General features: G+C 38.5%; 1 protein-coding gene across 1 annotated transcript in view; it reads right to left on the reverse strand.

Annotated features, from left to right (window-relative positions):
- Positions 1-473: 473 nt before the first annotated feature.
- The window catches only part of Gen1 (GEN1 Holliday junction 5' flap endonuclease), a 28,031-nt gene continuing 6,132 nt past the window's right edge, over positions 474-22,372 (reverse strand). Inside the window, exons 3-13 of the mRNA XM_059248273.1 lie at positions 19,055-19,231; positions 15,715-15,825; positions 14,857-14,930; positions 12,667-12,755; positions 11,417-11,567; positions 10,241-10,277; positions 10,069-10,149; positions 9,156-9,286; positions 6,368-6,429; positions 4,156-4,299; positions 474-3,595 (exon numbers count right to left, since the gene is read on the reverse strand). Coding sequence (XP_059104256.1) covers positions 2,262-3,595; positions 4,156-4,299; positions 6,368-6,429; positions 9,156-9,286; positions 10,069-10,149; positions 10,241-10,277; positions 11,417-11,567; positions 12,667-12,755; positions 14,857-14,930; positions 15,715-15,825; positions 19,055-19,231 — 2,391 coding nt within the window. The 3' untranslated portion in view covers positions 474-2,261. The remainder of the gene's footprint in view (positions 3,596-4,155; positions 4,300-6,367; positions 6,430-9,155; positions 9,287-10,068; positions 10,150-10,240; positions 10,278-11,416; positions 11,568-12,666; positions 12,756-14,856; positions 14,931-15,714; positions 15,826-19,054; positions 19,232-22,372) is intronic.

A 22,372-nucleotide genomic window follows, 5' to 3' on the forward strand; every position in this document is an offset into this window, starting at 1 on the left:
TTTATTTACTATGAGCACTCTTTTTTTTTTTTTGGTTTTTCGAGACAGGATTTCTTTGTGTAGCTTTGCGCCTTTTCCTGGAACTCACTTGGTAGCCCAGGCTGGCCTCGAACTCACAAAGATCCGCCTGCCTCTGCCTCCCGAGTGCTGGGATTAAAGGCGTGCGCCACCACCTCCCGGCTTTAAAGTGAGCACTCTTGCTACTGGGTGCACGAAAGAGAGAAAGAGAGAGGGGGGGGGGAGGGAGGGAGGGAAGGAGGGAGGGAGGGAAAGAGGAAAATTAAAGAAAAAAGGTGAGGTAGGGATTAAACGTCATTCTTATGTGAACAGTCAAAAGTTCCAGCAGCATTGAGACTTTCCCCCACTGAATTGTCTTCATAGTGGCTAAAGAGCAATGGACAGTAAATGTGAGGGCACATTTCTAGACTCTTGATTCTATCCAACTGACTTAACATTTATCCACACAACTACACTTATATCAGTACAAGGTATTTCATTTATACAGCTTTGTAGTAAATTATGACATCAGGAAGGATGAATTCTCCAATTTTCCCAAGATGTGCTATTTTGTTAAATTTCTATCTAAACAATGAAATCAGCTTGCCATGTTCTGGGGGAAAAACAAAACAAAGTAAACAAACATGAAATTGATGGGATTGGATTGAAACCATAGTTTATGTATTTGTTTTTCCAGACAGGGTTTCTCTGTGTAGCACTGGCTGTCCTGGAACTCAGGGATTCGCCTGCTTTTGCTGCCTGAGCGCTGGGATTAAAGGCATGTGCCGGCACCACTTGGCAAAACCAAACAGTTTAAACAGTATCGCCATCTTCTGATCCATGAATCTGAGATGTCTTTTTACTTATACTTTCTTTCCTTTCATCCACTGTTTTCCACTGTTAACTCTAAGTTTTGCCATCTTTATTGTGTTCATTTTCTTGATGTTGTAAATGGAGTAATTTTAATCTTCACTTAGTGAAATTTCATGTTCATACAGAGTATAGTTCATACATGTTCATACAGCTTTATAGTTAGTATTTTACAACCTTGCTGAACTCACACTTCACTTTTAATAGGTTTTTCTTTTTTTCTTTTGGTTTACAGATTTTTTTTTCACTAACAGGGTTTCTATGTAGCACTGGCTACTCTGGAACTAGCTCTGCCTACCAGGCTAGCCCTGAACTCAGAGATCCACCTACCTCCGCCTTCCAAGTTCTGGGATTAAAGGCATGTGTCATCACATCCGGCTTGCTTTTAGTAGATTTTTTTAAATGAATTCGTTAGGATTTTCTACTTTCAGGCTCCAGTCATTTACAAACAATTGTACTGTCTCTTTTAGAATCCAGATGCCTCCAGAATTTTTGAGTACAATTTATGCAAGACTTAATGTTTATAGGAATTAAAAACTAATTTTTAAAGCAAAAGGGAACAGTTTCATAGATTAAAAACAAAACAGAAAAATAAAAACACAAGGTCCAAACTAGAAAGCAAAGGTGGAACTCACACCCTTGCCATTACTAACTGTGTGATCCCGAGTAAGCTTCAGTCCCCTTTGGTTTTACACCTGATTTGAAGAACATTTCCCACTTGTGGTGCCTGTGAACTTCTGAATGCACATAAGGAATAACTTTCCTTATCCAGACTTTACAAACACACTTTACTCCACATCACCCTCTTCTTCCATTTTCATTTCTCAAACACGACAATACTAAAGTGGAAGAGCATGCTAATGGTACTTTAACATGAAGAGAAATAGAGCCATTAGGAAGGGCCAATAAAAGGCACTGGATACAATTACAAAGTGTTACCCTCTTGGGAATAAGCTAGATTGTAACAAATGCTTCAGAGGCTTATATAAGAAGAACTAAAAACCGGTAACGCATTTACTCTATCAAAGAATACACTAATATGTTAATGCTAGATACTCAGTAAAGACATTTCAAGAATGGTAAAATAGGTCCTAAAAATACATTATTTGAAGCTGTCATATTTTGTAATCAAAGTTTTAGTTCTTTTTCTTCCTTAGATAAATTAGATTGTCTTGAAACTCTCCATATATCAGAGGATAACCTTGAACTCCTGATCCTCCAGACTCTATCCACCTCCTAAGTGCTGTGATTATAGGCATGATACATGGCTGTTACCATCTTAAGTTACAATTTTGATTAAAATGGCACATAGTCATGTAAATTTTCTACCAAACATGAACTAGACAGCACTGCCTGGCTTCTGCTAATGCTGACAACACCCAAATAAATTAAACTTAAGTATTTTCAAATCTACTTCCAGTGTTCTGGAATCTGAGTTTTAACCTCTGGCTTAAAGGGAGAGGACTTTCCAAGCAGGCAGTGGAGTCCTCATCCTTTTTACGATATTGTAGAAAACTCTGAGTCCTTTTTGCTGGGTCTGAGAACCAGTTTTCTTCACCTCCAGCTGTTGTAGAAGACTTTGTGCACAGTTGGGTTTCTTTGGTGTCTATTTTGGGATTGCTGAGTTTGCTGTGACTACTGTCTCTGACCTGGGCTAGGCTATGCTTCTGAGAACTGTGTTTCATTTTTGGAGCAGCACACTGAGCTTTCCAGGACACTGGAGCACTTTCTTCATCTGAGGAATCTCTCTTGAGGCAAACACTATTCTTCACAAGTTTCTTAGTAGTTCTCTCATCAACTTTTAGATTATGAGGTAGAGCAGTATTTGGGGGCCCAATGTGAAGAGTGGACGTCTTTACCACTTTGTCATCAAACGAATAAGGTATGGAAGTATTCACCGTAGAATTGTCTTGAAGGAGTTGGTTGTCTAGTACTTTCAAGCTTTTGGACTCTTTGTGCAGATTTGTTCCTGGAAATTCCTTTGAGAAGTTTGATAAACAAACAGAACTACTGTCAGTAATACAAGAGCCTTTTACTTTTAGGGGCAAACTTTCCAGGTTAGCATTTGCTTGTACATTATACTGAGGGCGTGAGGATTTTACCTGTATTCGTTCCTTTAGAGGCAAATCATGAAGACATAAACCAGTGACTCCAGGAAGCAGATGTTCTTCAGGACTAATCTTTTGAAGATCTCCACCCAACATTTCATTGTTTGTGGTGCATTGTTCTGATTTGTATGACAATTGTTCTGGGGTATTTTCAAAGCCAGGAAGCATGGCTGATGATTCAAGTTCTGGTTGTAAATCTTGAGACAAAGTGTGTTCTTGAACAGCTGGAGAATTACTAAAAGAAGTCTCTTCCCAGTCAATGGTACTCAACTGAAGATTAGCAATCACAGAACTAGTAGCGGATAAAGAGCCGGGCTGACTACATTCTGAACCTAGAAAATCACTGACATCTTTAGTTTGCTTTCCAGCCAAAGGTCTCGGAGAAGGCATGAAATGTTCTTGCAAATTCAAACAGGGAGCATTTTCTGAGAAAACAAAACTACTCAATGAGGGAGAAGTAGATTCCTGTGGTAAAATAAGATCTGGAGAAATTTCCAAACTAATTTTGGGATTATGCTCAGCGAAAACTTCACATGTAGGTTTTAAAGTCATAAGTGATTGATAACTGATTGTATTATCTGATTCTGGTAAACTGTTTTCTTTAGGCTTAACTTTCACACCTGAAAAGAAAGAAAAACATATAATAACTTGGGTTAAAAAAAAAAAAAAACTCAAGCAAAAATAAAAACAGTACTCTCAACCAAAGACTTAAACCATTAATTTATGTGAGGCTTTTTTCCCCCCATCTCCACCCACTACCTAGGACATTCCTAGAAACACTATAAAGCGTTTTCCTCTGGGAAATGTCATATCGAGTTACTTTCTGTACTGACTTCTGAAGGACAAAGAAAATGCACTTATAACACAAGGTATCTCCGCAGTAGCTGCTCTAAAGTCTGTTAGTGTCAGTGCTACAGCACACTACTACTCTGCACTTAACTTAGTCAAGGTAGTAAACACAGCAGAATGGTGGAGTCCCAGCACTTCAGGTTTAGAAGGAAGTGTGTGGGGCTTGGTATGCAGTGCAGTGGTAGAACAGCTGGCTGGCATCTGGAAGGCCTAAGGTGTGATCCTAGCCCCGCAGCATTGGAAGATAGAGCAGATGAAGACACAGAAACAGCCCCGTTCTTATGCTTGACTTACACAACACTTGTACACAGCACAACCACTCAACACTTACTCTTCTGTTTCTTCCCTTGAGTTTCTAACTGTTGTTTCTGGTAGACAGCAACCACCTCAGGATAGGCTGCTTCAAACAAGGATGCTTCTTCGATGGTAAGGAGATCCAGTGCCCCAGCCTCTGTGTCTTCCACAGCAAAATGTTCTAGAAGATGGAAAATACAGCAAAGCAGACAACTAAAGGTTTAACAACTCAGTTTTCCACGTAGTTACCAGGAAAACTACACTGTTCAAAGTGGGCAGATAATTCACCACAAGTCTGTGCTACAACTGTCATATATCTATTGTTGATTTCTGATAATCATATACATGCACAGAATGTCTCCTGGTCACTATTACCACCTCATCACTCCTGGGGTCTGGCTCTTTTCTCCCTCCTGCCCCCTCATACATTTTGTTTTTGTTGCTGTTTTTAAACTGACTTTATTTTCTTTTCCTAGAAGAGCTGAAAGGGAGATTTCTTTTTATGTTAGAACTTTCAATTCTCTTGTTTCAGAAATAGTAGCATCAGTTGAGAACAGAAAGCTTTCTTTAGATAAAACGTTAAAATTACAGATAAGGAACAGAATAAACAATTCCGTAAGACAAAGGGCTTCCTGTGCACTAGGGAAGCCACACCTCCATACTCTTAGCCCTGGTTATCAACTTGAAGTTACTTGCAGCATTAGAGGACCCACAAACTGCTGAAATGAGAATGTCAATATGGAGGTTTATAACAAAATATACACAGGAAGGCTAAAAGCTGGCATTAGCGTCTGAGAGAACATGTGTTGTTTGTCTTTCTGAGCCTGGGTTGCCTCACTACTGTCTTCTTCCATCCATTTTCTTGAAAATTTCATAATTTTATTTTTCCTTAATACTGAATAAAATGCTACAGTGTATATGTACTAATTTTTTTCATTATCCATTCATTTACTTCCAGATGTTTAGTCTGTTTCCTTTCTAATGTGAATACAGCATCAATAAATATGTATGTGTAAGTATCTCTCTGGAAGGACAGTCCTTTGAGAATCTGCCTAAGGTTGATATAGCTGGGTCCTATGGTGATATTTTATTTGTATTAAAATGTTATTTGTATGTTAATAAATAAAGTTGCCTGTGGTCAGAGCTATTAGCAAGCCATAGGAAAGCAGGGCAGAGGTGGTGTACGCTTGTAATCCCAACACTTGGTAGGCAGAGCTAGGTAAGTCTCTGTGTGTTCAGGGATACAGCCATTACTGGATACACATGCCTTTAATCTCAATACCAACCATACAAGACCTGGAGGTCTATACAGACAGGCCGTGATGAGGCGGTCATGTGGTTGGGTTTACAACCAATGAGAAGGCAGAACAGGAACTCTATATAAAGACTTTAACACAGGGGTAGCTCTGGTTCAGAGAGGTAGGACCACCACAAGAGGAAGGGTAAGGTTTTAGCTCTTAGCTCTGACCTCTTGGCTTTCTTCTTTGCATTGGTTCTGTTTCTTATTTAATAAGAAGGTTGGTTACGCCGGGCGGTGGTGGCGCACACCTTTAATCCCAGCACTCGGGAGGCAGAGCCAGGCGGATCTCTGTGAGTTCAAGGCCAGCCTGGGCTACCAAGTGAGTTCCAGGAAAGGCACAAAGCTACACAGAGAAACCCTGTCTCGAAAAACCAAAAAAAAAAAAAAAAAAAAAAAAAAGAAAAAAGAAGGTTGGTTACATCTACAGGGTCCTGTTTAGTTGTTTTTTTCCTAACTTTTTTGAGAAACCTCTATACTGATTTACATGTGGCTGTACTAATTTATACTCCTCCCAAGAGTCAATAAAGGGTTTTTCTTTCCTACATTCTCACCAGCATTTGGTGTTATTTGCTTGCTTGAAGGTAACCCTTCTGACTGGGATTACATGGAATCTTAAAGTGGTTCTAATTTTTATTGTCAAGGGGCCTATGGCAGAAGGGGAAAGACTTTAAGGAAGTGGGTTGGGGAGAGCAACTGAACACGTGATATGAAAGCTGAAAGGGTAGTACTGGAGGTGGAATAGTATAAACTGGGAGTTGGAGAGGAGAGACTATCCTTGTGTGTGTCTGTGTGAACCAGAAAACAAAGTATGTATGAAAATGCCATGAGGAAACATTAGTTTGTATGTTAGTTGAAAGAAAAAAAAAAGACATATAAAGAGGATGGTGGTATTGCTTTGACAGATCTGACCATCTTGTTTTGGTGAGGACTGTGTATAATGAATACATACCAGGCTTTTCCCATTCTATTTCAAGACAACGAACTCCATTTCTGATTCGAGGCTTAACAATTCTGAAAAATAAATTCATATGCTGAAGTCTAACTGTGCAAGTTATTTGTAAAATTTTAATTTATGTACTTCAATTTCCATCGATATTTATTCTAAGTAAAGATATAAGGAATTACTGCCTAGATATACCTTGGACTCAGTTGAATAATTTCATTGTGAGGTAGAGTTGAAAATTGTTGGATTTACTCAATATATATGTGTATATATATATATATATACATATATATGTTTTCATCATATATATTCATTTTATTTTATTTGTGAGTGTTTTATCTACATGTATCAAGATGCACCAGCTGCATGACTGATGCCCACAGAGGTCAGGAAAGGGACTGAGATGCTCTGGAACTGGACTGACCGATGGCTGTGAACCACCATGTGGGTTCTGGGAATTGAGCTCAGGTCCTCTGCAAGAGTAACAAGTACGCTTAACCTCTAATCCATCTTGCTAGCCCCTCAATATTTTTTCATTATTATGTAGTATTGCTTTTTCTATGATTTCTCTTGTTAAACTACTTTGGTATCTGCCTATTAAATCTTAAATTGTTGTTTCTGAATATTATATACTACTTTGTATTTTCTTATGAAAATTTTTATCTCCATTTACCCAATGCAATATGCGCTTTAATAAATGAATTTAACCCACTTATATTTATTATGACTAGTGAGAGTTGGACTCACTCATAAATTTTATGTTTTGTTAGCAATTTTTTTTCTTTGTACTCACTTCCTCCTTCCTATATACTCTTGGTTTGATAGTTTTCTTTCTTTTTCTTTTTTTTTTTGGTTTTTTGAGACATGGTTTCTCTGTGTAGTTTTGGTGCCTATCCTGGATCTCACTCTGCAGACCAGGCTGGCCTTGAACTCAGAGATCCACCTGGCTCTGCCTCCTGAGTGCTGGGACTAAAGGCTGTGCCACCGCTGCCCAGCTGATTTCTTATTTCAACTGTAATTATTTGAATGTCAGACATTGTATTTCTTTTTTTGTTATTGTTTACAGTGCTATTTATTTTTCTTCTAACATAAATTCTTACTCATTCTTTGATAATTTTATCATACATGTATACAATGTATTTAGGTCATATTAACCCTATTCCCTATTCCATTTTAAGCTCCTTCTATATCCTCCACCATATGCTCCTCCCAATTTCACAGTTTCTTTTCATAGCGTCCAGTCACTGCCCTCTCTATGTGCATGTGTGGACCGTCCATTGAAGCATGGACAGTCTAATAGGGGGCACTTCTCTGAAGAGAACTGACTCCTCTACCTCGGAAACTATCAACTGCCAGAGCTCCCTAGCTAGGAGCGGAAATCATGGTCCCTTCTCTCACCCCACTGCTTGATCTTGTGTAGGTCTTATGTGGCTAACCCTATCCACCGAGTGTGATGGCTCTTACCTGTCTGTCCAGAAGTCAACCTTCCTAAACCTATCTCTTATCTTTCTGTCTTCTCCTTCACAATGTTCCCTGAGCTGTGTGTGTGTGTGTGTGTGTGTGTGTGTGTGTGTGTGTGGTGGGGAGACGATAAAAATATCTTATTTAGGAATGTGTACTCCAACATCACTCATTTTCTGCACTCTGTAGCTGCAGGTCTATGTTAATTTCCATCCTGCTGCAGAATTCAGCTTCTCTGAGGAGGGTTGAGTGCAGCACTACAGATACTGTATTTCTGGTAGAAAAACACATCAATTCACAAATATAAATAATACTCTCAAAGTATTATGTAAAGATTTAAGACTAACACTTGGAATACAATCCAAAATGAAGCTTTAGTTTATCATTTATTAATCATGAAAATTACCTGAGTATAATTACTCAGGTGAATAATTTCACCCAGTTCACTAAATTATTGACAATGTTTAGTCCACATCTTCCTCTGGCTTCACTTTGCTTCCTGATGTGTACTTCTTAATAGCTCTTCGCGGGTATGTGTGTTTGCTTGTTTGGAGACAAGGTCTCACTATGTAGCCCTGGTAGGCCTTACCTCAGAGATCTGCTTGCCTCGGCCTTCAGTGCTGGGATTAAAGGACTGTGCTACTATGCTTGGCTTAATAGTGCTTTTAATGTGAGTCTTGTGTGGTAAAATCTCTTAATTTTCAAGCGTATGAAAGAGCCTTTTGTGTGAACAATGTCTACTCTTCAATGTTGCCAGTCATTTTTACTTTAAAATACTACTCCATCACTTTCTATTTTTCTTCTGGTTCACTGAAATAGTTCTTTGTTAAGCTTGGTTCTTTTTGTATTTTCTGTTTATTTTTGTACTTTTAAGTAGAAAAGTTGAAAGTATGTCACTAACCTGGATTTACTATGTTGTCTTGAGTTTGAGGCCTGAATATGATTTTAATTTCTAGGCTTTCCTCCATCTTTGGAAAACAGCTGTTATACACACGGGAGAAAGACTAACAATTCCAGTCAGCAAATATTGAGGTGGGAACAGTCTTCATCACTAAATTATTTTTTCTAATAGTTTTAAAAAATTATACTTTAGATTTATTTAACTTACATGTATGAGTGTTTTGCCCACATGTATGTGTTACCACAAGCATGCACGATGCCTTACAGAAGTCAGAAGAAGGCATCAAATTCCCAGAACTAAAGTCACAGATGGTTGTGAGTGACCAGATGGCTGCTGAGAAGTGAATCCAGGTCCCCTGCCAGAGCAACAACTGTTCTTAACTGCTCAGCCATCTCTCTAGGCCCAACCACACAATTCCTTAAACTACATTACCTAATTGGCTGTAGTTGACTAGAGTTCTTTCTCCCAAGTTTTCTTTCTGTCATATCATAGCGAGTCAATAGCATCAACAATTTCTCACATGCATAGTGATTGGGCCACTCCATTTTCTGAATGGTAAATCTCTATAAAACACAGTAAAGATAAGTATTAAAACTTTGCAGACAAGAAATGCTCTCAGACATTATCTTTTCTTTAATAGTAATGCTAAAGTAATACTAATGAGACTATTCTGTGCAAAAATGAGCTTCCTAAGGATAAAGTGCCAAAGAGCGACGTGGTTGGGAGGGTTCTCTGTTCGGATTGCCAGCTTATGTCTGAGATGGTGGGCTAAGTGCCTTGACCTCTCTTAGGCCTTTTCTCCATCTTTAAACTCTGAGAATGTAACCCTGTTGACAGATTATGTAGATTAAGTGGGAAGGCATTTAATTCATTCCGTATAATAGCTGTTAACAAGGCAGAGTGTAACTAGATTTACTCAGCCATCCTTTCTCCCTAATTACAACATCAGGGTTTAAAATAATCTCATTTAAAACTCATGGTAACTTTATGAAGTGGTAATATTATTTCTATTTTAAGGATATTTCATATTCAGGGTCATAGTATATTTGACCATAGCACCCCTTGTCCCAAGCCCTTCTTTCCAGACATAGTCCTGGGCTCAATGTGTCTACACATGGTGACTGAGAATCTTCTGAGAAGCAGCCTGTCTTTGCCTTCTGGTCTGGAGAGTATGGATCTTGCATAGCCAAGGGGTAAAGTTTAGAAATGAATGCTAAATAATATAGGGATAGTCAATAGTTATCTGTTTTAGTTTTGAAGTCTCCTCTCATATACTGAAGCTAATATCCTTCCGATCTTCCTCCTATCTACTGTTACTATTAAGTAAGAATTTATTTTCAGATACCTGAAACAATAATAAATCAGGTCTTTGGTACCTGATGGGTTTCAACATTTTATCCTTATTCAAAAGGAATTCTTGGATGACCTAAGTATAAAAAACAAAAACAAAAACAGGAATCAGGACTTTAAAACTCTAACAATTTTAAAAAATAAATAGATAATTGGATTATTATTACCTCGTGGAATGGAAATCCTTTGCAACTGCAAGCTTTCCTAGAGATAAATTATACATATAATCAATACAATCAAATTAGACGGACTGAAATCTCATCCAATTTCATTTTATAACAAATATCTACATACAGTATCTTTCAAGCCTTTCTCTGAAAAACTATTAAACTGCTATCTTCTCAGATAAAATTTTATTTTGACTTTTTTGTAATATTTATTTATGTGTGGGTGAATTTGTGTGGGCACATATGAACAGTGTTATGCCCAAGTCATGAGCTCCCCAGAGATCACTAGTAGTCTGAGTTTGCATGCAAAAGCAAAGAGCCTTTATTGCACGCTTAAGCTTGGGCTTCCCGTCCATTCCCACACAGTGGTTGAATCAGGGAGAGCATTGAGCTCAGTATAGCAGGGTTTTTAAGGAGTAAAGGATGGGGAGGGGGAGTGGTGGTGAGTAAGGGAATTCCAGATTCAGATGGGGGTTGAACTCCTGATTGGACAGGAGTGAGGTAACAGAAGTCTTCTCAAACAGGGATTGTTCTGGAGTTCTGCAAGGAAATTGGGAATCTATATACAGATTATGTAAGCTATCCTTTATGTTCTAGAGCATTTAGTATTGGTTTGTCTCAATTCTGATTGGTTCCCTGCAGGGTACGGTTGGTGGGTTTTCCTGGTTATTGTAATGGTGAGGCCTAGTCCCAGTATTGTTAGTCTGCAGCCTGTCATGGCCGCACTAATGTTGTTAGGCCTCTTTAAACAGCACATGTGTGAGGTCAGAGGACAGCTTGTTGAAGTAGGTTCTCTCCTCTACACGTGTGTTCTGATGACTACACTCAGGTCACTAGGCTTGGCAGCAAGCGCCTTTACCTGCTAAACCACTTTGTCAGCTCCTTAGAGGGATGCTTTTTTTTTTCCCTTTTGGTTTTCTTGAGACAGAGTCTCACTATGTAACTCTGGCTGGCCTGGAGCTTGCTATGTAGAACAGGCTGGTTTCTCTGCCTCCCAAGTGCTGGGATTAAAGGCGTGTGCCACTGTGACTGGACCAGATGGATGAAATTTGCTTTAACAGAAACGAAACACAGTATGTGAGGCATGTGGGGGAAGGTTCTTACTGGGGAAGTAAGTCAACCTCAGGTTTCTATACAGGTCATAGAGAAAACACTAAGTGACTAAAAAGAACTTACCTTTTAATACTGTTTTCTACTTCACTTAGTTGCCTATTATGGTCTGTCTGGTGCCATTCACAAGGACAGCGGTATTCATAATCATGCGGTTCACAGTATCTATCACTTTTACATAATGTGCATCCATTACGCTCATGATCCTTAGGTGAACCTTTGTGGAGACACAAAGATGTGTGATTTTTATTGCTTTGCAGAATTAGCTTCAATATGCACCTTTTCTCACTATCAAAGATTCCAGAATTAATATTGTCTAGTACAGTTGGTTTCAATACACTTAGGTTGAAAGAATAATGTACACCAAAGTGGTAGGACAAATTATAACTTACTATCATGACACTGCTCACAAAGTACTCATTTATTTGAAGTATTAATTAATTTATGTCCAAGAATGGAAAACCTTTTGGTTTATATAGTAGCTACAAGATAAAAAAGTAAAATGTAATTATTAGTAAGATTTCTTAATATAATAATTCATGAAATGGTTTCGTCACTGAGCGCATGAGTCCTCTGGCAATGTGCACTTCCCATTTACCCGAGAGCTGTCTTAGACTATCTTAGAAGAGGAAGACCATCACTGCAGCACAGGTGTGGCTGGGCCTCATTCCTTTGAAAGGAAACACACTCAGTGATACTTTTCGGGTTGTGTGTGGTTGTTTTTTGTGGTTGTTGTTGTTTGAGTCAGGGTCTCATGGAGCCCAGGGTGGACTCAAATGCCTTATGTAATTGAAGATGGCCTTGAACTCTTGATCCTACTGTCTCTATCTCCCAAGTACTGAATTACAAGTGTGTACCACACTCAGCTCATATTCAATGTTATTCTTTTTGAACTAAGACTAATGAAGATTCAACCTATTTTCAACAAGAATGAACTTGTATTGGAAACTAGTTTTAAGTCATTATTTATAGAGCCAGTAAATTAGGTTGATAATTAAACATATAAACATAAAACATTGATTAAAAAATGAATAGTTTTAGTTCCATTTTCCTTTAAGACTTATATTTTGTTATAAAAATAGATTCATATATCAAAACATGACAACACTAAAATCTAGATAATTTGGTAACAGAGTATGAAATTTTACTCATTCCATATTGCTTATTGCATGCTCACGATGTCTGTGTAACTCAGCCTCTGACTCTAAGGCATTTCCAAGCAGGGTCTTGATAACGGATAAGAACATATGAGGAGCAGGACTGTAAATATGCACTCAGGCTCCAATACTCTGTGGGAGTTTCCTATGCCTGCTTACCTGGATGGGAACACACAGAGCAGTGAGCCACTTTTTTAGCTGCTGGTTGTGGAATAGAGGAGCAAGGTTCTTCAATCCACTGGTTAAACCTTTATTAGAAAATTGTTTTTAAAAAAAACAGAAAAAATTGAGGTCATAAAAATACGTTCTTAAATGTCAGTTTATCCTATTCCCTTTAATTTGTCAAATTATTTTCTCTTTTCTGGTTATAAAGCCAGTTGCCTGGCCTGGAAAAATGCTTAGTTTTCTATAAGCTTTACATGTGGTCCCAGGTGGAGAATAATTGCAAGGGGGCAGAGTGTGCATATGTGTCCGTCTGTACAGATGTATATCTAACCACAGCCATTCAGCCCTCTTTTTTTTTTTTTTTTATGAGTTTGCTTAGGGAGCAATACATGGGGAGAATAATTTGTGTATGCCTTTTCCCATATCTTTTCTGTGTGCCAGAGTATAAAACAAGCAAAATTATATGCAGGATCATTATTTTTAATCAGAAATAAGGGTAAAGAGTAATGTTTATATTCAAATAAAACGTTAAGTTTTTAGATAAAATTTTAAAAAATGCGGACGATTTAAAATGTTAATTGTTTTATTTTTTTCTTAATCTGTTGTATGCAAATGGCAAAACATTCTTTGTATAATGCAAGGTTTTAAGAAACATGTATGTAACTGTTAAGATTTTGAGTAATAAAAAGGTTCACATAATACCATCAAGAACACCTAGATATTACTCATCAAACTTTGAGTTCACAGGGGAATGTGTAGTACTAAGGTAATTAATCAACTGTTGAAAATTTTGACTCATTTACTGTCAAGAATAACTGTAAAGTATACTAAAAATCCACATTAATAGCTTTTGGATAAATCACAGAGCTTCAAAGATTAAAAAATAGGGAAAAATAATATAAATTATTAAAATTAGAATTGATAATTATTTTAAGAAATCTGATCATTTTCAAGTGTACAGACCATGTTTAAATGTTGCCAAAAAATACTTATTTGCTGACACTATTTCAATGAGAGTAGCTTAGAGTTAGAAAAGTACCATAATTACTTGTGTTTCATTCTTTACTTTATTGTAAAGACAATTCTGAGACAGTTCCTTTATTCATTCTCATGCCAAATTAAACCATTTCTTCCCTGTTTTGGCACAATAACCACAGAAGTCCACCAGGAACTTAGTGAAGACTTAGGTCTACCAACAGCTTTACAGCTAAAAGAGAAGCACTGTTGAAAGGGTAGAGTGATTTGCAAGATTTTTCAGTCACTTCTTATTTCTGTCCCCCTTAGAGCTTCTTTTGAGGCACATACCATCTCAGACATACTGAGGGTTGGTCAAGACTATGTTTAGATTCTCAGCTCTCTTTTCTTTCTTATTTTGTATCTTATTGTTATTAATTTTAATTTTTATAAACTATTGCTTACATCAAGCACATATAATTCACAAACTTTTAAGAGAATAAGTAGTTTGTAAATTTCAATATAATCTGTATCTTAATTGGATCCTCAACTTGTACAGCTCAAATTAGAATTAATATATTACTAAATATATAACAGCAAGACAAAGAATAAAGTCAAAGTTTTTTGATATTAAGTTTTAACTTATTGTATTGTGTGCATATGCCTATACAGTGTGTGGGTATGTGCGCGTGTGAGTTTAGGCAACATGTATATGCCACAGTGCACATGTGGCAGTCAGGACAATTTTTATGTGTCAGTTCTCTCCTTCCATTGTGGTTTCTAGCAATCAAATGAACTCAGGTGGTCAGGCTTGTACTGTGAGTCCTGTTACATGCTGAGCCACGTAGCTGGCCCAAATTAAAAGTCCTTTATCCAATGTTACTTATTAAATATTTTCAACACATTATAAAGTACTTTATTTATAGAAATATAATACCAAAGCATGAAATACAAACTTATTTTAATGTTATATTCATCTTAACTGATACTAACAATCTAACACAGCCTATGGAAAAATGCCCATGGCTATAAGTTACTACATTTGACATTGTACTATGTGTATTCAAACAGAAATACATACTTCATAGTATGCTTTGAACATATATTCATTTCCTTCCTTTGGAAGAGTTCAAGATAAGCAAGAATTAATTACTGAAAATGAAAACACCAAGTAGTTCAGAGTCTAGCAAGAGTGTGTCCAGCATGGAGGAAAAAGCAACACTTAGTTACCTCTGAAGCAAACTTTGACCTTTTAAAATCCGCACAAGTTTTAATGCTTGTTCTTTTCCAACGCCAGGCACTCCCTTTCATAAAGTGGAAAAACAAATGTTAATCTGGAATGATGGGGACATGTATAAAGAGTTATAATAGTGATCATGTGCATTTTTACACAGCGTATTTAAGAAAAGGTTGTCCTCATAATTCTTATCACTCTGTCAAGAAAATCTAATTCAATGCTGAGAGGCAGGGAGGTATGGACGGCTACCTCAGTAATGACGCTGCTCAGCAGCAGCGACAAGAGCATTGCACATGTGTGCAGCTGGACAGCTCCGATGAGAACAGAGAGCTAAAACATAGATGAGGCCGTAACAGAAACTAGCATTGGTATAAAACAGGCGAATCCTGAAACTTCTCTGATAGGCTGGTCAAGCACGCTTGTCAATCCCCTGAGGCTGTGGGACCACTTACAGGATTTGCTTTTGTACATTTGTTGTCACAAGGTAGCTCTTTAGGATTATGAGTTGCTGATTGTCTTTAGATTTATTTACTCATGATTTCATGTGTGAGTGCATGATGTGTGTGAGCATATGAGCCATGGCACTTGTGGAAGGTCAGAGGACAATTCCATGGACTTAGTTTTTTTCCTTTCATCGTTACGTGCATCCCAGGTACAGACCTCAGGATGTAAGGCCTGCATAGCCGTACTTTCCCCAGTCAATCATCTCATCAGTCCTGCTGATTATCTATGTTAGTGAATGGACTATACTTCAAGTGAATTCATAGTTATATACCTATACAATGTACATACACACACAAACCATGTGAAGCATCCAAAATACTTAAAAAGACATGATGAGCTCAGCTTGCCTTTGGAAGATAATCACACCCAAGAAGCACCGCCAGTCCAACCAGGGCATCGCGATCCAAGCCCAGCTTACTCTTGATAGATGATACTGTGTAACAGTCAACATGTGGATCCTAAAAAGAGCACAGAGGTTTCATCTTCAAAGTGTTTTATGTTAAACAGTAGAAAGAATGAGTTGTCATTTAAAGTCTTTTTCTAAAAACTTGGAACAAGAAAATCATCCTGATCACAACAATATCTACAGAACGTGACATTTCAATAGATGAATAAAGTGATACTGAAATTTCTTCCTTATTGGCTGTGTTTCAAAGTACCAGAAGGTGCTGTGCCTGCTGCTGTGGAGAAGGAAAAGTCATCAACAATCTAACTCAGCTGTGAACCCTGTGAGCTAAAATAATGACCAGCATGGCAAGATTTGCCCTGGGTTCAATAGTGGAATGACTGTCATAGGTTATGAGTGTAAAAAACTGCTTTATGATTGGATTTAAGGACCACTCTACAAGAGGCAATGCATGCTTAGTACTGGATATCTGGCCAAGAACCCATGCTTGGGGAGCTCATAGGCCCCAGGGGTGAACCTACTACTATTATTTTGCTAAATGGACATAGCATCAAACTGCCCTCTAAATTTGCATCTCTATACCCATAGATTACAGTTCTCAGACGTCATTAGAGAAGCAGTGGGTGTTATGTGCAGAGAGTAAGTATATGAACAGTGTTCAGACATGCACATCACATTTCCTTTCCCCAGGGCTCAGGGATCATGGTGGAAGAGTGGGCAGAAAGATTGTAAAGCTAAAGGCTGGGAGGACAGGAGCCAAAGTGTGACTTCTGGACATGACTGAACCACTGCATTCATGAACTCATAGCAGCTGTGTGTGCCTGCCAAAGATCAAGGCAGTTAAGATTTCAGCACTGAGCAGGAAGAGGTTTAGGAGCCCCCCAGCCCTAGCTGAGGAACTGTTGACAGCTGATGGCTTCTATGGGTGGAGAGTCAATTTTCTTTAAGGGGGTTAACTCTAGTGGGTTGCCCATGCTGTAAGTGGATAGCCTCATATCCAATAGTATATGGGCGTTACAAATTGGAACCATAGACTATAAAAAATAATAAAATAAAATAAAGAATGTGAATTTGGGAGGGTGTGCTGGATTTTTGTTGTTTTGTTTTTGTTTTTTGTCAACGACACAAGCTAGAGGCATCTAGAAAGAGGGGTTCTCAATCAAGAAAATATTTCCATAAGATTGGTATGTAGGCAAGTCATTAGGGGCACTTTCTTGATTAATGACTGATGTTGGAGGACCCAGCCCACTGTGCGTAGTGCCATCTCTGTGCAAGTTTTCCTGGGTTGTACAAAAAAGCAAGCTGAGCAAGCCAGAAAACAGCACTCCTCCATGCCCTCCGCATCAGCTCTTGCCTCCAGATTTCTGTATTGCCTTCCTTCAGTGATGACAGTGACCTGGAAGTGTAAGTCAATCAACCCTTTCCTCCCCAGTCGCTTTCGGTTGTGTTGTTTATTATAGCAACAGAAAGCACACTGGGTGGGGCTGGAAATTAGATCTGCAAGGAGTAGGTGGGAAATATGATGGAAATACATTGAACTCATATATAAAGTTCTCAAAAATTGCCAAAAATACTACATTTAAATTAGAAAAAACCTTCATGGTGGGCAATTTCTTTTTCTCTCTGTTGTTTTTGGTGTCTAAAAAGTACAATGTATGGTGTATACTGTTGAAAATAAACATTCACTATAATTGTATTACTTAAAGTTAATTATTAGTACCTTAGTATACATTCTTCTAAAAATAATCCTTTTCTCTGACATTCATTATTAATATTTACTATTAACAATTTTTTTTTTTGAGACAGAGTTTATTTGTGTAACAGCCCTGGCTGCCCTGGAACTCCCTGTGTAGACCAGGCTGGCCTCGAATTCACTGAGATCCACCTGCCTCTCTCTCCCGAGTGTTGGGATTAAAGATGGGCACCACCACCTGGCTATTAACTTTATTTTTAATAAAGGCAGAGATATATAAAAATACTGTTTTGCAACGTTTCCCCCAGTAATGTGCCTGGGTATCTTTTTTATGTCAGTAACACATCTTCCCCAACAGGGTTTCACTGAATTTGCTATGTAAACTAGGCTGACTGCAGCTCACAGAGATCCTCCTGCCCTGCATACACTGTGCTGGGATTAAAGGTGTGCACCATTAGCTCTAAGACACACTTTTACATGACTGCTTCGTATTGCACCACACAAACTCTGTGACAGCACTTCTTGTAGGAACCTCCTAGTGTTTGGAGAGAAATGGCATGAAGCTTAGCCTTGCTGGTACTAACATACCAAATGCTGAGGTGGAGACTACCTAGTCTCCTTCCCCGTGATTGCTGCAATAAAAATGTTTTTATTGGCAAGAATCCCCAACTAGGAATCATAACTGGGAAACATTTAAACATTCCCCTACAAGCGTTTGGTTTGCTAATTTTCATAGTTACTAATACCACAACAAAGAATTTCCTGTCCTCTCCTCGTACACTTGGAGGTGTTTTGAGTATTAAATACCAAAACTAGAAGTTCTGGGACAAAACAATGCATTCACACATAATTCTGTGCTACGTTAGTGAGAAATTCACATTTTGAAGAGAATAAACTATTTGGCAATGCTTTAATTAAAAAATTAATTATCTCATTCATTGGTACGGGTATGTGTATGCCGTGGTGTGTGAGTGGAACTCAAAGAACAACTTGTGGAAGTCTCTTCTTCCACGATGTGGGTTCTGGGACTCAAACTCCAGTGAAAAGCCTTTATTCATTAAGCCACTTTGCTGGATCACGATGCTTTTTAAAACTGTTTTTTATTTTTTAATAGATAATCAGCTTTATTATCGCCATCACCTCTAAATCCTTATTTACAGGATTGGAAAGATAGCTTAGTGGTTACTCATACTACTCTTGAAGAGCATCTGAGTTTCATTCCACGCACCACGTCAGGCGGCTCACAGACGCCTGTAACTCCAGCTTCAGGTGGATTCAGCGCTTACACTTGTAACTGCACATACTCCCCACCCCATACATACAAATCATTAAAAAATTTAAATCTAAATACACACACACACACACACACACACACACACACACACACACACACATTTATGGTGAAAACTTTCAAAATGTTTTCTCGCTCCTTTAAATATATAGCAATGATATTTTTAATTAGTAAACATTTTATGTAGCAGTAACCATTTGTCAGGCATCATGGGAGCATTTTTCACATATTATTTCAGTCCTGCTCTTTAAAAATGTACTGTATAAACAGAGACCAAGAGAGAAAGAGAAGAAGTACCTTTGCGTTCATAGTGAAATTCCTGTAAACAGTCTGGGCTCCATACAGGAAAGCGTCACCATCGTTGGTGAGGCAACCATCCACATGGCCACTGGCATTAAGGTAAGCACACATGGCTTCAGCTTCCCCAGCAGCCTGGACCCAGGGGATTCCTAGGCACTCTAGCATTGTTAGGCACTGAAACAAAGAGCAGGTGCAAGACACTGAATTTCCAGTTTTTACGTTACTTCTACATTCAAAATATCAGTAGTCTTTTGGGTATTTAAAAAAATATGGTATTGAAGAAACACTTGGAAATTTGGACACTGAGTAATTGATGGTATTAAGAAAGGATTGTTCGCCTTTTAGGTGAGATAATTAAAATAACAATATGGTTATGCCTATTTCAGTTTTAAAGTGTTACCTTGCAGAAAGCAACACTAAAATACTGAGACTTCTACAGTATTACGGTTGGGATGACACAGTATGTTTTAGAGGGAGTGAAAACATTCTTTCTCGCAGGGAAGATCAACAAGCTCAGATCAGCAAATAAACACCTCTGAGGGTTCAGGAAGTCCCTCACCTGACCACTGACACTAGGCCCCTCCCTTCCAAGCATAGGTAAGTAGTAAGGACTACTGAACAACCTTCTTAGATCAGCCAAGACACTCAAAAATGACAGAGACACACACAGAGACAGAGTGCTTGGCCACCTGGAAGCAGACCCTGCTGAACTACCTCCAGGACACTCAGAAACTGAGCCACCTGGAGAGGACACTCTCACACCTCCTGAACTGCAGCAGGTTGTGCAGTGCACTCTGGGTTCCAGCTTTCACCAGCTGCTGCCTATGTGGGATGGAGTTTTGGTGACACAGTTGTGCCTGCTCCTCCAAGTGCCCCCATACCCATGTTCCTGCAAGTAATCCCAACAAAAGTCTGGCTCATAAACTGGGTTCTGGTGGTATGCTTAGGCTGTCATAGTCCCTACCTGGTAGCATTTCCCAAGGAAGAGTGTCATACAACAGTATGAAAACTCTCACAAAGCTACGTACAGTCTCCTAGGAAATCAGATACCTGTGCAAGGTGATTTTATCCTTTCATGATGCATAAATAACCCACTGTGAGTTTTCTTTGGGTTATAGCTTTGATTTCGTGAGCAGCCTACAGTTTAGCCACACGAACTATAGCAGTTCACGTTCCTTGCCATTTATGGTTCTTTCCAAATCGAGGAATGCTGAATATGGAGACAAGAGGCTCTGCAATGCACTTTCGACAGACTGACAGAAATAACACCTCTTACCCAGAATCTTTAATCTTGAATCATTTGCTGCCAGATGTAGCCTGAAGCCAACAGTCGCAAGACTCTGGTGCAGTGACTAGGGGAAAACATTTTTGCAACAAGCATGTCTTCTCTTTTTACCCTAGTTAGGGATGATCTTTTCACACTAGGCAAAGTTATTTCAGCTTTGTGTGCCACTTACATTCACAACTCCTTTCGTAGCAGCGGCACACAAGCTATGATATGGCTGGTTGCAATTTTCCTCTACTTCTATTGGATGGGTTTGGTGTTGAAGGAGGATTAATTTGTATTTTTTGACCTACTGGGAGTGCAGAAATATGAAAATGGGTGATAGGTAAGCAACGCTGAATCGACACGAAATGCCTATAGGCACCATAGTGATTGTGATACAGAAGTAGGAATAGAGCAATTCCCTTAAAAAGGCATAGATAAAGATACAGTCTTTTTAATGTTCTAAGGATGAGACTCATAGATATTTCCAGGAACTAATTTTACAGGAAACTGTTAGACCCCAGTACAGGTGTTTACTTCAACTACTAAGTCATTAAATTTGACTACTCAGAAATTGGAAATTATTTAAAACACTTAAGATCCGAAAATGGCAGTTCAGGAATCATTATCTTATGCACTGTCTTCTAAAATACATCATCACATTAAATACCCAACTTTCATGATTTTTAAACACAAGGTTTCACTATGTAGCCCTGGTTGGCCTTAAACTTGTAGACATCCTCCTGCCTCCCAAGTGCTAGGACTAACCATGATTGGATTATATGAAATATTTTTGCTTCTATGTAAGAAAACATCCAGAGTTCTTTTGTGAGCATCAAGATTGCTCTCACACCTGTAGGAAAGTATTTCCAAGAGTTAAAAAAAAATCATTCTAGAACTTTAATTTGTCAATTCTAGTTTGAATAATTTTATTTAAAATCTCAAATGGTAAGAAAAAGTTACACAGTGAGAAAGTTCATAATTTCATGTATAATGAAGGAAAGTTAAAATGTGATGATATACACTCATAAGAATAATTCACAGCCCCATACATGTTACATAAACACTCTAAGTTATAATTTTGAATGGAAAGCAACAACAGGGAACCATGTCTGTGATGTGTTGTGAAATGTCAACAATAAAATTATTTATACACTACAACTCCTTAAAAATATACCAGGAAGTTGGCTGTAAAAGCGCCTCCTAGGAATGGCAGCATAAACCAGACTGGAACATTGACACTATCAATAGACATGTTAACTCAAATGGGGGGAACCTTATGGGTCCCACGCCTAGACAAAGAACTACAGGCAACTAATGACTGACCAGAGAGGGAGAATTAGCCTCTTCCAGAGATGAGTTCTCTAGTTGGCTATCTCATACAAAGTAGTCAGCCCTAAAGCTGTGCTCGTGTACACACAGACAGACAGACAGATAGACAGACAGACAGACACACACACACACACACACACACACACACACACACACACACACTAATAAAGTAAAAGAGGCTATCAATATGAGAAGAGTGTATGGAAGGAGTTGGAGAGAGAGGACTTGGAGGGAGAAAGTAATGTAATTACATTTTAATTAAAATAAAAAAAAAATCTAACGTGATGAGGGAGGATCATGAATTTAGGACCACTCTAAGCTATCTAGCTAGTTCTAGGGCAGCCTAGGCTATATAGCAAGATACCGTAAGAAACGAAATCCCCTAAGTCCTGCTGGGTAGCCTTCAAGTGCCAGGAGTGCCCATGCATACAGCTGGGGGATAAAGCCCACCTGTTACAGTCTTCCTTAGACTTTGCATGCTACAATACCAACTTGTAGGCAAGAGGTACTTACTGGTACAATAGTGACTCTTAGTGACTGCTAAGAGGACAATGATTTCTGATGAATTTGAGGTCCTTTCCATAAAAGCTTCTGGTACTGTAGTTCTGGTAGAGGCCCATAACTAGAGAGGTCACTGGCACAGAACCTACTTTATTAAATGGACACGTTATCAAGCTGCCTCCTATTTATGTTTATACCCATAACCTTGATCAAAG

The sequence above is a fragment of the Peromyscus eremicus genome, chromosome 22, assembly GCF_949786415.1.
Source record: "Peromyscus eremicus chromosome 22, PerEre_H2_v1, whole genome shotgun sequence".
Classification (NCBI taxonomy): Eukaryota; Metazoa; Chordata; class Mammalia; order Rodentia; family Cricetidae; genus Peromyscus; species Peromyscus eremicus.